This window comes from Pelodiscus sinensis, chromosome 10 (assembly GCF_052426305.1).
Source record: "Pelodiscus sinensis isolate ZL-2025 chromosome 10, ASM5242630v1, whole genome shotgun sequence".
NCBI classification, from domain to species: Eukaryota; Metazoa; Chordata; order Testudines; family Trionychidae; genus Pelodiscus; species Pelodiscus sinensis.
Window position 1 is genome coordinate 16,797,310 of NC_143061.1, and position 15,828 is coordinate 16,813,137.

At 42.8% G+C, this 15,828-nt stretch overlaps 1 protein-coding gene across 11 annotated transcripts in view; it reads left to right on the forward strand.

Moving 5' to 3' along the window:
• TNIK (TRAF2 and NCK interacting kinase) overlaps nt 1–15,828 on the forward strand; it is a 353,730-nt gene that overhangs the window by 311,779 nt on the left and 26,123 nt on the right. For 9 of the 11 annotated variants that reach the window (XM_014572378.4, XM_075937944.2, XM_075937947.2 and 6 more), the window contains 3 exons: nt 1,413–1,510; nt 9,815–9,999; nt 13,434–13,560. In XM_014572378.4, coding sequence (XP_014427864.3) covers nt 1,413–1,510; nt 9,815–9,999; nt 13,434–13,560 — 410 coding nt within the window. The remainder of the gene's footprint in view (nt 1–1,412; nt 1,511–9,814; nt 10,000–13,433; nt 13,561–15,828) is intronic. The other 2 variants (XM_014572379.4, XM_075937948.2) reach the window with 1 other exon arrangement.

Genomic DNA, 15,828 nt, shown 5'->3' on the forward strand with positions numbered 1-15,828 from the left:
AGAGTGAATGTTTCTTTAATAGAAAAAGGACAAGAATTTGAGAGTAAATGGGCATTAGAATGTATTTATAAATTCTCTAGCCACACAGCAAGAGGACAATGCAACAGAGCTATATTCTGGAGAGCCTGTTTCAAATAAACTGTGTGGCAACAGGCATTAGAGAGTCATGCACTACAATTACAAATGAGGAGAAGTGAGGGCTGAGGGGGAGCGGGTTTGAGTTATTTTCAGCTAAGCAGTAGATGAGGCAGAGAGAAACAGGAAAGGCTTTTCCAAACAAGAGGCAACAGATGCTGTAGGGGAGAAAAAACTGGCAAAATTGTTGGGTGGGAGAATGTTAAGCGACACAGAGTTGTGATCAAATTACAGCTCTGGGAGATCCTTTTCTGACTTTGCCACGCTCTCACTGTATGGCCTTGGGCAAGTCACTCAGACCCAGGCTGTCCATGACCCTTATGTAGGGGTGGGGTACAGGGAGATTTCCTGTGTACAAATTCTGCAAGAATCAGGGAGAAACTTCAGTCTGGGTGCTCAGGAACAGGCCCTGCCACAGAGGGGAACAAAGGGGGCAATTGCCTCAGGGACTGGTGATTCAAAAGTGCATGGGACTCCCAGCCACTGCTACTGCAACAATGGTGGCAGTTGGAGCCACAGATCCTTTAAGTCACTTCCAGAGCCTTGGGCAGTGTGCTCTGGCTGGCATTAAAGGGCTGGCAGTGGGACATTAGCATCCAGCCCCGACTCTTCCACCAGAAGCCGTATCACTTCTGGGAGCACTGAGGTATCCCCCCCACACACACACACCTTGCCTAGGGGCCTACCAAGTCTGTCAGCCCCTCTGCTTGGGAGCACAGGCACCAGGAGCAAGTCACCATCGAAGGAGACTGGCCATGGACAGTCCCCATTCTTTACAGATTCACTGCTAAAGGATGGTGCCATTTGCTTGCTCTTTCTCCCTGTATATCAGGGAGTTGGGGTAGGATTGTGCCTCAGCAGAGTCCTTTTCTGCTATCCTCTTGCAGCTGGGCATTTCTGTATCATCCAACACGGAGTTCTGCCTATGTGTCACAAACTTAATCTCTAGACAGCGAAGACAATACCATTTGCCTACCTTGGGGTCAGAGGTAGTGAGGCATAACTCACTCCAGGGGGTAGGATACTTTGAGATCTGAGATAGTTGGGGCTTAAGAAGCGCAGAGTGCTGTTTGATGGTTTGTTTCAAGACAAGCTGAGGGGGTAGGACTGCATTAAGTGTTCAACACATGCATGGATCATTTTGAACTGGATCCTGAAATGAATGAGGAACCACTGGCTTTCTTATACGTGCCATTGTGCAAAGGTGACAATGTAATTCTGCTGCTTGGTGAAAGTATTTGATCTCCCACTAACAATAGTGATTTGTTTTTGCCCAGGGAATGCCAAACCTGAAGGGTCACCTGTGCTCACTCATGAGCCATCGAAGATGAAACAGGAGGATAACAGGGATGTGACGCGCCCAAGTCGACCTGCTGTGAGTCTTAAATTATGCCCCGGTGGAACTTGCCATGTTTCCATTAATGGCAATCACGCCAGCTGTCGCAGCCAGTAGAAAGAGGCAAACGCCATCCCATCACCAGTTCTGAGGCTCTAAGTCTGCAGGATAGCAAGAGTCCATGGGATATATTAATACATAGAGATTGCATGGGTTACAGTAGCCCAAAGCAAGAGAAGCACTTCAGCACAGCTTAAAGATAAGCATGCGTGGAAGTGCTTTGTGGATTGGGGTCATAGTCTGCATATAGCACACCTTTGCATTGCGTCATCTTAGGGTGATTTCTAGAGCAGTCTTGAGAGGGGGCGTGCTGCATTCAAAGGCTTGGTACCCAGCCATTGCTAGTCATCCCAACTTGGGGAAAAATTAGCAATAATATCTGTGCACTTTTATTTATTTATTTATTTATTTTTTGGCAAAGGCCCATGAAAAACCCTTCCAAAGTCTTTCTTTCTGGTTGAATGTTGTGTCTGATGTTTGTATTCTAAAACTGCAGAGTGTGTTGGGCTCAGTAACCAAATGGATTTCCACTGTTTCTCTCTTTTAATGTGTATTAATGTTTTGTTGATGTTGTTTTTCTTTACACTTCACAGCGTTGCGCTAACAATTCTAATTTTATTTCTAACCTGCTTGCCCTTCCTCTGGCTTTTTCCTGTCCCGATCTGTTTCCTCTGACGCTGATTAATCTTCCCTTACTCCCAGAGCTATAAGAAAGCTATAGATGAGGTTAGTGATATCTTTTCTTAGTTGGTCATGCCTTTGCAAGGTTGACTAGTTAGCGTTTAATATCAAGCCATGTTATCTTGGTGCTGACATTCAAAAAGGTGGGAATGGTTCAGATTGCAGATCTGAAAGATTGTATTTAGATACAGTGAGCTAATCTGGGGGGGGGAAATTGATCTGTTAATACATTTTGCTCAATATGTTGGCTTCACAAAATCCATTTGCAGACCACTTGCACGGAAGCTGAAATAAGAACTATTCTGAATTCTCATGAGCAGAGCAAATCATTTTATCACTGTTCTCTGGATTTTAAAGGTATAAACTTAGACTGGAACTTTCTTGCCTTGACAAAGGCGGTGTCAGTGGATTGCAGCAAAAACCAGATTCTGCTCTGTTAAACCCAGTGTGGCCCCTTTCATTTCAATGGGAAGCACAAATTTCAATAAGAGCAAAATTATCCAATTTGAAATGAAGTCCTCTCTGAATAACAATCATTTTTTGAGAGCATGAGTCAGGATTGATGCTCTGTGGTTGCATTGCTCTGGTTATTGCTGGTCACTTAAGGAAGCTGATTTATCACACATGAAATATTAGTTTATAACATTACGAGCCATTTTCTCAGCTAGTGTGAATTGGCACTGTAATTAGCGGAGCTGTGCTGATTTACACCAGCTAAGAATCTGACTCGATACCTTTTCAGACCTTGTATGTAGGTGGGGTTTGTACTGGTGAATGGCAGAGCCCAAGTGCAGAAAAGGAAAGCACTGACTTGCACAGGTTGGCTTGCCCTGCTTCGGGTAACCACAGCTCAACCACACTGTGGTTGGTTTACACAGGTGCAGCTATACCCAAGCCCACCAACAGTAATACTGGGCCCCAAGGCAGAATAATTAATGCCCCCCCCCCTCCTTTGGCTGGGGCCATAAGACCCTTCCACCTGGAGAAGTCTCAAGCATCCCCTACTCCCCTTCATCTGCCAGAAGAGTCATGGGCTGGGCCAGCTCTGTCCCCCACCTGCTCAGATGAGCCCCAGAACAGCTACACTGCACCTCTCCTTCCTTCACCAGATTCAGCTGGCCCGCTCTGGGGAAAAGCCGCAACAGTGTCTCTTGATTCAAATCTGCTTTTGATATGCCCCATACAGGTTCCATGGCCCAGTCACCCTGCCCCAGAATCCGCATAGGCCATATCCCATGGGGAGATATTTTTGTTTAAAAAATAATATCAAGGTTAAAAAATAACAGTGTTTATGATGTGAGTTTGGTGGTGACTTGTTAAAACAGACTTTCTGAATGGAAAACTGTTTGTGTTTTATTGGTAGCGTAAACACGCCTGAGTTCATTTTAAGACCAAAAAAGCTGATACTTCCGCTTCCTTAGAAAACGGTTAGTAGGCAGAGCTCAGGTATTTCAGAAGCGTGGATGGAATATGGACTCTTTTGCCCCTAGTTCTGAGTGAGAGAGACTTAATCAAACATGGCTACAATTTGTTGGCAGCCTGAGGGAAAAGAGCAAGGATTCAATGGATGTGTATTCTGTGATGCTCTTTTCACTACCTAGAGGTAGTTACAGTACATTAGTGGGTCAGCGTGGGTTGAAGATTACACAGTCACTGTCCTGCTGTAGCTAGTGATATCTTATCTGCTAGGACAGAGATGGGCAACCTAGGGTAGGCAACCTAGGCATGTTGTGCAAATTTGTGCTCGTTTATCTCAGCGGGCCTCAAGGTTGTCATAACTAAGTCAGTCTCCCGGGATAGGGTAGTTTTTCTAACTGCACTTGCGCACCTATAATTTGTGGGGTGTGCTGACTGAACTGTGGCAGCATTTTGATTGGATGCAGAGGGAGTGCATGGCTCTTGCAATCAGTGTTGTATGCAGTCAGAATGCACCTCACTTCACATGCCCTTGCTTTACACACACATCACTTTGGTAATACTAGCAGGGGGAAAAAAAACCTACACAGATAGAAACCAGCAGAATCTGGCAACCTTGGGCGTGGGCAGCAATAAACAAAATGTCTCGCAGACCTCACACAGAATCTCGATGGGCCACAGGCTGCCCATCACTGTGTTAGGACAATCACAAAAACACCATATTGATATTGATGTCATTTAATGCATTTGTAACTGTGATGCCATGAACTATTTCTAGCTAATACAGCAGAGTAGGTGTGAATTTATACTAAATAGAAATGCTAATAAAGGGCCAAATGCTGCCACGTGCTAAGCAGTTCTGTTCTGGGGGCCTGAGTGCACTCAATTCTCCTTCACTTTGGTGACAGATGATGGCATTTGGCACCTTGTAGGATCAGACTTAAAATTACATAATGTTCTTTCAGGAAAACGCTGTAACTCTTCAGAGATGGTTTGCAAGGCAGCTCCTTCTTGCACGGTTCTGCACGTGGATTTCGCTAATATAGCTTTTGAGACCTGGGTTCACTTGAGCTGTGTCTATCTCCACATTTAATAACAGATCTTATGTTGGCTTTCAAACCTATCCACCACTTCACCAGTAACCACAGTGCATCTGCATTCAGATAACTGGGTTGAATCTAGAAGGCTCAAAGCTAGTGTTGCTATCATGAGTGTTGATTGGCAATGCCAGTCTTAACAGTCCATTCATATTTTTTAAACACAGAAATTAAGTTATATGAATTTTACAACTCTTGCCATATGTAAATATTATTAAAACAGATTTGTACATCTGACAATGTTGAATTTTTAAATATCTTTACTAACAAAGACTATATTGTCAGTGGTACATTTCTGATCTAGTATTTATGAAATGTCTTACACATATTTGCACATGCACTAACCTCTGTTGTGAACTGCCCTGATAACTTATCTTTCCACATAGTGACCCTTTTTAAATGATTTACTATACAAAGAAGAAGAAATAAAAGAGAAAACAGCTAGCTGGTTCTCTTGGCGTGAACACAAGCAAAGCATTTTGTTTAATGAGATCATTTGCTAATAAAATAACACATCAATCAATACCCAGATGGGGCGACATTAATGTAAAATTCAAGTTAAATGAGCTGTGTGATTCTGGAAACTGAACTGACCTGTTTCCAGAAAATATTAAATTTAAAGAAGCCTTTGCAAGTAAGAGTAATTTAACTGTAGTGCTATCTCATATCTTATGTCACTTTCAGTAATAACATTTTTTACTTTATTTGGTGCTAAAGAGCACTTTCTTTCTAGCTGTTGGATTTTTGGGGGAGAGGGAGGATTGATCCAAAAGTGAGGCAATGAATCACTAAAACCTATAAAGTCATTATTTAGAGAAAATGATAGCATCAAAGAATTAACCGTCCCCAAGCCAGAGCCTACACTGGAAAATATGGGTTTTCTCATGGTATTGTGTGACACTGAGTATTATTCCTACTATAACTTCCAAATTTGATCTTAAAAACGAATCAAGCTGGTATTAAACAATACTTGGTTAACTATCTATTAATGATGATCTATGGCAGACTGATAATATATTTATGTTAATCAACTCTGTGTCTGGCTGAAGGCTTGCAACATTCCCAGGCTTTCAGATATATTACATCGGGGTAGGCAATAAGCTGGAGGTGATTGGCCAGGATTAGCCTCTGGCGGGCTGCTGGTGCTTTATTTACCTGCACTTCTGCAGATACAGCTGCTCTTGTTGCCACAGATCGCCATTCCCAGCTAATGGGAGCTGCAGAAAGTGGTGTAGATGAGGACACTGCTTCTCGCAGGTCCCATTGGTCGGGAACAGCAATCCGCAGCCAACAGGACCTGCAAGTGGCAGTACCTGTGAATGTGCAGGTAAATAAAATGCTGGCAGCTGGCCAGGGGCTAACCCTGACAAACTACTCTGGCTCCTGGGTAGCTTATTGCCCACCCCTATGTTACATGCTTGTTTTTTAAGCACCACTATTACTTTGAGATTGAGCCTTACTCTAGGAGCAATCTGTTTGATTTCCATGGGAATATTTGCAAAGTAAGTTACTGTTCAATGTCTTTAAGGGTGGTCAGACGGCCCTGAGAAATCAGACTAAGAAATCCATGCTCAGATTTTAATCTCTTGGCTGTTGCATTTTGTGGGCAGGAATAATGTAGATGTAATTTAATATGTACAATTACCTTTTCTTGGAAATTGCAGGTGTGAAAATGGAGACCAGTTTTTTTCACAATCTGGTCCCTTGATGCTTGGAAATAATTGGTGCTAGTCCTAAAATGTTGGGAGAATTACAACTTTAAATGAGATGCTGTTTTGTAGTGTTCCTTTATACAGAAAGTTGGGGAGAACTCTGACCACTTCAATGAAGAGTGGTTACTGAATGAGTAGGTTTTTGACTATAGACTTAAAACCTCTTTAGACAGTTCAAATCTTCATTTACCTGTATCATTTTAGAAAAACCGAACAAACCAACCATATAAACTGCTTGATTAATTAGTCATTATGTTTGCGGATTTGACTATATTTCAATCACCAAGTTATTGGCATTGAAAATTAATTCTTAAATACCATAGTCTCTCTTTAGTCATTCTTTAGTCATAATAAAGATCCATTCTAAGAAACTAGCAACACTTTGTTTTTGTGAGAAATGCAGCATATCTGAGGCAGTGAGTTTAATAGATAGAATACTAGACTGGAATTTGGGAGACTTTGATTCTACTCCCAACTGTGCAACTAGCCCTCTAGATACCCATAGGCAAGTCACAGTCCCTCTCCATGCCTTATTGTGCCATCTGTAAAATGGGGATAATAACTTACCATCTTTGTAAAAACAAAGAGAGGTCTGGTGGCACCTTAAAGACTAGGGCTAGGTCTACACTACACCCCTCTGTTGGCAGAGGGATGTAAATAAAGCACATCAAAAGTGCAAATGAAGCGGGGATTTAAATATCCCGTGCTTCATTTGCATAATCACGTTCTGGCACTGTTTCGAACAAGCGCCATTTTGAAACTGAAACGGTGGTTTAGACACAGTTTTGCTGACAGTAGGGTGATTTTTTTAAACAATCTTGTTTTTTGAGGAGTACAGGATGTCAAAAAAACACCCCACTGTCAGCAGAACCACATCTAAACCGCGTCAAAACGGCGCTTGTTCAAAACAGCACCAGAAAGTGATTATGCAAATGAAGTGTGGGATATTTAAATCCCCGCTTCATTTGCACTTTTGATGTGCTTTATTTACATCCCTCTGCTGACAGAGGGGTGTAGTGTAGACCTAGCCTAACAGATTTACTTGGGCATAAGCTTTTGTGGGTTTTAAAACTGCTTCATCAGATGCATGGAACTGAAATGTTTTTTACCCATGAAAGCTTATGCCCACATAAATCTGTTAGTCTTTAAAGTGCCACCGGACTCGTTGTTTTTGCAGAGACAAACTAACATGGATACCCCTCTGAAATTCTTTGTAAAATGCTTGGAGATCTTCTTCAGAAGCACTATAGAAAAGCAAAGTACTATTTCTTGTAAAACAGAACCTAAATTTTAATTTTATTTATTTTACTTGACTTGATCAATGCCCAGTGAACTCAGTGAGTTTTTGTATTGACTTTAATGAGCTTTAATGAGCTTGGATTAGGCCCTCTATTTTCAGTCTTGAACCCCTAGCTATGCTCTTTATATGGAATATGTTCTTACCATTTTCTCAAAACATGGATGAGAGTCTGTAGATCAATAATACACTGACCTAAAAAATGTTGCTCATGCTTAGTGATGGTGGGGCACAAATAGAGAGGGAAAAAGTCCTTTCTGGATGTGGATATCTTGCTGGCATGGTGCATCCACAGGGACTGCCAAAATCTAAATTTGGTTACAATGACTTCAAATGTATTTGGAATGGTTGCAGGGGAATAAATCAAAGGGGTGTAACTGGGAGCAGCATGTAGGCATGTCCCCATACTAAGTCACTGCACTGAGATAAAGACTGCTGACCTCAAACAATGATATTAATAAAAATCCCCTGTGAAGAATGAAATAATCATGCTGTTGCTCTTTTTCGCTTTCAAATGACTGAGAGTTTCTGATGGTTTCTTACTGCAACAGGCACCAATTAGGTCTGACTTTAGGGAAAATTTAAATGTCAATAAAGCATTTGATTTGATCAGTGTGGAATTAGGGATGAATGATTACTTACTTCACTTAACACGGTTTGGGCTTCTTTTTGAGTTTCTAATCCAAATGACGCCGGAAGAGCTTATTACGTCCTTAAGCCAGGAATAACAAACAACTAAAGTAAAATTTGATCTGCAAAATATTACAGCTTCTCTACTAAAAATACTCTGGGTTTTCAGTGTCAGTTATGTCTTTTTTTCATATTTTTCCTCTGCTGCCAAGGGGTAAATCTTAAGACCTACCTGCACAATTTTAATTAATATTGTTATTCTAGTCGCTCTGCTGGAACAGTATACTGGAGATTTGTGGAATGCAGTAGAGAGAGAATATGGCCATAAGGAAAATGTGGAATTTAGTATTTTTCAATGAGTTTCTTTCTCCCTAATCCTTTATCTCTGACCGAATGCACTGATGGCTACATCGGTCACTAATATAGGGAGAAATGGTAAGACTGACAATTGCAATGCGTTGTTCATCATGTGCATGCTTTGTGCAATAGAGTACTCTAACCCATTCTAATTAGAGCTCTCATGCTTTTTTTTGCCCTACTGCTTCCCCCTGCATTGCTATAAAAGCATGTAAGATAATAAAAAGTCTATTTTCTACACAGTGCCTGCAATGTCCCTTGTACTTAAGTAACTGTCTATTTTATATAACTGTCAGGTCTAAGGTTTCATTCAAGTCATGGTAAACTGAAAAAATGACCTTTTATAAAGACTCCTACTTTTTAAAAAAAAAATTCCTTAACTTTAAAGCGAGGACATGTTGCATGTTACACATAAAGTGTTTAAGCTATTTCTTCTGAGGGGTTGTTTTTTTTCAGTTGTGGTTGACTCAGAGCCATGACTCAAAAACTTAGTGCTGCAGTGAGCTGAGGAGTTTGACTATGATGCCATGTCATTGCTTCCTGGCAACTTCCTCCTGTCAACTCAAGAGTGATAACTGAAATGGATCTTGCCTTGGGGATTGCACCATTCTTTTGGAAATATAGTCGTTGCTTTCCTTCCAATGGCATTTGTAATGGTGCAAATACCATTATAGTGTGTCTTTGAGAGGCCAAGAAGAAGACTGGTTTGGATAATTTCTCCTGCGGCACTCTTGCTTTGGAATATCATTGTTTTCCAGTTTACTATGATGGTGATTGAACTTCACCTTTTCAACAAATATAATTTTTATGTGTATATACATATGTGTTTATATATATACACACACGCATACATACATACATACATATTAAAAATAGGTTGGTGATTATGTTCGTTGAAAATTAAAGTCAGTTTCATTTTGTTTAAGAAATGCTACATGCTACAAACATTGTTTTATGTTTGTTTGATGTTTGTAATAATTCTGTTATGCTATTTCTTGTTGCTCGTGCTTGGCTTTCAAAGAGACGTGTGTGGCACTTCTCTTGCTTTAAATAAAATTCATGTTGGGTTTTTAATTTTTTTGCCTCTCCTTAGGACCTGACTGCATTAGCCAAAGAGTTGAGGGAACTACGTATTGAAGAGACCAATCGCCCTCTGAAAAAGGTGACTGACTACTCTTCCTCCAGCGAGGAATCAGAAAGCAGTGAAGAGGAAGAGGAGGATGGTGAAAATGAAACGCACGATGGAACAGTGCCTGTCAGTGACATTCCAAGGCTTATGTAAGAGACCAATTATTTAACGGCAAGGCAGTGAAATTGCAAAATGCATATAACTTTATCTTGATGTACAGTGGTTCCCAGCTGGTCCAGAAGTCACTGGCAGTCTATTGGCCACCTGCTGGTAGGCTTTGGAGTGTTGGCAGGTTACATGTACTGGCTCCTCCTCCTTACTACCACATGCTTCACTATCTAGGCTCTTTGCTGAGAATGTAAACTTAAAAACACATCAGTATCACTGATTTCACTTTCCATGTAGGCAGTTGAAGTCATTCTAGTTGCCAGAGTGCAGTCGTGAATGGGAAATGAGAGGACTTTGGGACTCTTTCTGCTAAGATGTGGTCTGTAGTCTGGAAGAGTTTGAGAACCATGTAATACCACACTGACCTTCCTGTACCCATAGCTTCTGGCCACGATGCCATCTTTCTGAGTTTAGTGAGTCTAGGAGTCCAGTCACGACTGGGAATACCAAGGGGGGTGGGATGAGGGACAAAAAGGGCAGTTACCCTGGGGCCCAGTGATTTAAAAGGACCTGGAGCTCTGGGCTGCCGCTGCCACTAACACAGAAGCCAGAGCTCTGGCCCTTTAAATCTCCACCAGATCCCCATGTGGCACAGTCTGGGCGGTGCTGAGAGCTGGATGGGGGAGGTGCAGAGAGGTCTGGGTGGTAATGAGGGCTGGCTGCCTCGAGCAGCTACCCGAGGATCCTCCCCTTCTGCTGGGCCCAGAGCCGAGCCCCTATTACCTTGCCCAGGGCCTGGCGAAATCTGTCGCCAGTGCTGGTTACCACTTTGGATGATTCACTGACTGAAAACCAGTCATTTCAGATGACCATTGGAAACTTATTTACTGGGGGAGATCAAATTCTCAGCATTGCACTTAAATGACTGGGCCTAATCCTACTCCCAATGAACTCAGCAGCAAAATTCCCCCTGGGTTCAGTGCTTGTACATGCATGTCATCTTCCAAAACCAAAAGGGAACAAGTGCTGGAGGGCCTGATCCTTGAATATGTTCCGTGCCCCCTGCAACTCTCATTCTTTCTTGCTCAGCTGTTTTGTGGCCTCGATCATGATATCTGAGCCTCTCACAACAATTTATAAATTTATCTTCCCAACACCCGTCTGAGATTGCAAAGTATTCTGAATCTGTTGAAAACACCCTGGCTACGTCTAGACTGGCCCCTATTCCGAAATAGCCATGCTAATTTCCAACTTTGGAATAGGGAAATCCGCGGGGGATTTAAATATCCCCCACGGGACTTAAATAAACATGTCCGCCGCTTTTTTTCCGGCTTGGGGAAAAGCCGGAAAAAAGCATCTAGACTGGCGCGATCCTCCGGAATAAAGCCCTTTTCCGGAGGATCTCTTATTCCTGAAAGTAATATAGCTATTAGCCCTTGTCACTGTATTTCTAGCATTATAAAGTATTTCCCTTTGCTGTTGAGATGATACCAGGAGAATACAGCTTGTGGCTTGCAGAACTTGGCGCTGTCCAACCAGATTATGAGAGTACTTAATAACACATAAAAAAGAGGCAGGGAGAGCCCTTTATATATACACACACTATAGTCTCTTACTTAGGGATGAGCTTAAAGCATGAATACAAAATGCCTTTAATTCACACACTAGGCAGGGCACCTTAGGCCAGTGGAGAATCAGGCATGGTGGAGCTCTACTCCACCCAGATCCCTTCAAAATGTCTCTGACACGTCCTCTCTACTTTCCCTTCTACATAGAGCAAATTCTTCACTGGTTGTCTCTGGCCACTTTATGCCAACTGCATGCTGCAGTGTAGCTTTTGTAGATTACAGAATCTGTCTTTTGTCTCTGGCCCTTTGCTTTTGCAATTGTAAATACTGAAGAATTTTCTCTCTGGAGGAAGCATTAAAACTGCTTGATCATAAAACGTTGCTTGCTTTAGCATCCAGTTAGACAGACTTTCTTTGCTCTAACAATAATGTGCATACAGAAACAGAATGAGCAAGATTATGAATGACACTCCACAATAAAGTAGTGAAAATTCACCACAGCCTGATCCTTACTCTTAGTGCTAGAATAGTTGTACAATTATTTCTACACTGCACACTACACCTGGGCTCTGAGGCGGGTTTCAGTCCAAGCCCCCACTCTGTCCACATACAAATCAGTCTCCTATAAGTCAGCAAACACTCAAAACCCAGATCCTAGAACCCTGTTAGGGGGATGGATCAGAACCTGAGTACCAGGGGGGCTGACAGCCTGTGTGGGCCCCTGGGCAACGTGGGAGGGACTTCACACTTCCGGAAGAGGCAGGGCCTTGGGTGGAAGAAGCGAGGCTGTGGCAACCAGTCCTCCACACCACCTAGAGCGTGGTACACTCCGCCCCTGCCAGCCCTCAGAGCTTCACAGAACATGGGGCACTTCAGCAGTGATTCAGAGGGCCAACGGCTCCAGCCACCAATACTGCTGCGGTAGCAACAGTGGCTGCTATAAGCCCCATGTCCCTTTGAATCACCGGGCCCTGGGGCAATAGCCTGTTTGTCTCTCCTCCTCCATTGGCAGGCCAACTGAGACTCACTGTGACTCAGGTGCAAGCCTTGTCATTTAGGGTATGTCTACACTACCACCCTAGTTCGAACTAGGGTGGTAATGTAGGCAACCAGAGTTGCAAATGAAGCCCGGGATTTGAATTTCCCGGGCTTCATTTGCATAAAGCCGGGTGCCACCATTTTTAAATGTCCGCTAGTGCGGACTCCATGCCGCGCGGCTACACGTGGCACGGACTAGGTAGTTCGGACTAGGAAGTTTAGTCCGAACTACCTAGTCCGTGCCGCGCGGCTACACACTAGTGTGCACTAGCGGACATTTAAAAATGGCGGCGCCTGGCTTTATGCAAATGAAGCCCGGGAAATTCAAATCCCGGGCTTCATTTGCAACTCCGGTTGCCTACATTACCACCCTAGTTCGAACGAGGGTGGTAGTGTAGACATACCCTTAGAGTGTGGCTGCATCTCAAGCTGCAGTAAGTCCAGATCCCACAGAGTGTATCTGGGCCGGACTAAAAGATCACAGCATGGCAGTGGCTAGCTTAGGCCTGTGGGGTTTGGGTGGAGGGCTAACATTTTTACAGTATTGACATTTGGGCTCTGGGATCCTTCCCCTTCATCGGGCCCATGCCTGAATGTCTACACAGCAGTTTTACAGCCCTGCAGCCCAGGCCCCTTAAACTGGAGTCAGCTGATGTGGGCCAGCAGTTGGTGTTTAGTCATGCTATTTAGATGTAGCCATAGACATGGTGGGTAGACATATCTGTGGACCATAGTGTGCAGTGTAGACACACCCGTAAGTCCCTACTGCTATATCAAGGCCCATTTTACCTTGGACTGTGATACAGAGAGAATACATTTTTGTACATGACAGAAATTTGTATCACCAATGTTCTCCATTCAACCTCCAGACCAACAGGAGCTCCGGGAAACAATGAACCATACAGTCTAGGAATGGTGGCATCCCATAGTCTTGAAACATCCAATGCAGATACATTTAACAGTATATCAAGAGAAGGAACTTTAATGGTAAGGGAGGTAAGTAGGAGATAAGAGTTTCTATGGAATATCTTTAGTAGGTTTTGTCTTTGGAAGCATGAAAAAATAACACTGTGTATTTTAAACAGAAAATGATTGATTAAATTGTGCTTATTAAAGGCTCAGTAATATAATTAGGCAGTATAAACAAAAATGACAAACATAAATGATTTTTGACACTAAAAACAGCAATGAATAGTAATACTAGTGAGGACTGGGGTGGATTTGATGTAATTTCCTCAGATGTAAAATCAAAGTCAAGAGTGTGTCTATGAGTCAACAGTGTGCCTTTGTGGCCAAGAAGGCTAATGGCATATTAGGTCGCACTAGGAGGAGCACTGCTAGCAGATCTAGAGAAGTGATTATTACTCTTTATTTGGCACTGGTGAGGCCACATCTGGAGTATTGCATCCAATTCTGGAGCCCCCATTACAGAAAGGATATGGACACATTGGAGAAAATCCAGCAGAAGGCAATCAAAATGGTTAAGAGGCTAAAGCACTTGACTGAAAAGGAAAGGCTGAGGGATTTGGGCTTAGTCTACAGAAGGGAAGAATGAGGGGGGATTTGATAACAGCCTTCAACTACCTGAAGAGGAGTTCTAGAGAGGATGGAGAGAGGCTGTTCACAGTAGTGACAGATGGCAGAATGTGGAGCAATGGTCTTAAGTTGCCGTGGGAGAGGTCTAAGGTGGGCATTAGGAAAAACTATTTCACTAGGAGGGTGGTGAAGCACTGGAATGGGTTACCTAGGGAGGTGGTAGATTTCCATTCCTAAAGGTTTTTAGTCCCAGTTTGACAAAGCCTTGACTGGGATGATTTAGCTGGAGTTGGTCCTGCTTTGGGGAGGGGGTTGGACTCAGTGACCTCCTGAGGTCTCTTCCAACCCTATGGTTCTATTATCAGAAGTCCAAGCCAAAGGAGTTGCTCTCAATCTACACCATTGTTAGAGAGATTGGAGTCTGGCCAAAGTTTCTTTCCTTTCACCAGTTTCCAAACCCTCCCCACCACAACTTAGCCATCTGCCAGGGACATTCAGTTGATTTAGTATAATTATAACTTCTTATCTGAACACTCTAATTGCAATATCTTGGCTCCTATACAAGGAGACCCAAAAAACCTAGAACATAATGTCAGTGACTGCATTTATAAAGAAGATGAAGTGCCAAGATGGAGAAGTCTCCTGGCTTGACATCAAGCATGTCTCCAAAGTCCACAATAAATTTGACTTCTGGTTTTAAGGAATTACGGAGACAGGGCTGTGGTCCTCACACGGAATATTTTGGGTACATTATTTGTTTTTCTAGTTTGAAATCTTGGTCTGCCACATTCATCAAATCTCCCTGGTTTAATTCTCTGTGGTTCCTATTCTACCTTGCTTGATTCTTAGGGAGGACTGGGGAGGAGTAAAATATGAAAATAATATAATAGGCGAACACTAGTGTCAGATAAGGACTTTAAAACAATTGAGCAACAGGCAGCAAAACTACCTGGTAGTAGAAAATACAGTGTCCAACACAAACCTTCCTATTACTCTTCTAGGACCTTATCCAAAGCCCAGTGAACTCAATGGGAAAACTCTGACTTGGGCTTTGGATCAGGCCTTTTCTGTTCTCTTCCCTGCACAAGGACAATGTATAGCTTTAAGGTGAAAAGTGTTCAGTAATCAAAGGGCACGTCTCTTAGCCCATGTGCTAGCTACCAAACTACTGTATCTGGTCAGTCTTGTGTTTAGCTGTCACATTCTTAGTATCTTTCACAGACCTGGAGAAGAGCTCTATATAGTTAGAAAGTTCGGCCTCTCCACCAACTGAAGTTGGTCCACCAAAAAAGTTACCTCAGCCACCTTGTCTCTGTATATCCTGGGGCTGACACAGCTACAACACTGCATAAAGCAAATGCCTGTTACACTTAGCAGCATCCCTGGTTTTGAGGAGTCTACACTCCCTGCAAATGGACATGCTACTGGTGTAATTGCTAATCAAAATAGGAATGAGGGAGAACTTCCATAACAATACTCTCTCTGCGTGGGAAAAACACATGCCAGAGAGGGTGATTGCTTGAAATAAATCACCGCCCTTGGCGGTAAGGGCATTTGCTATGGACAGCTACTCAATTATGTCATGGAGAAATGGAGACTGATCTTAAACTCCAAACTTTGATGAATACCAAAGCCATTTCAGGGAAATCATTTCTTCCTTGCTCTGTCTTTCGTATTTGACTCTTTGGTAACCTGAGAATTTGCCAGCTGCAAGGATCAGGGCTATGT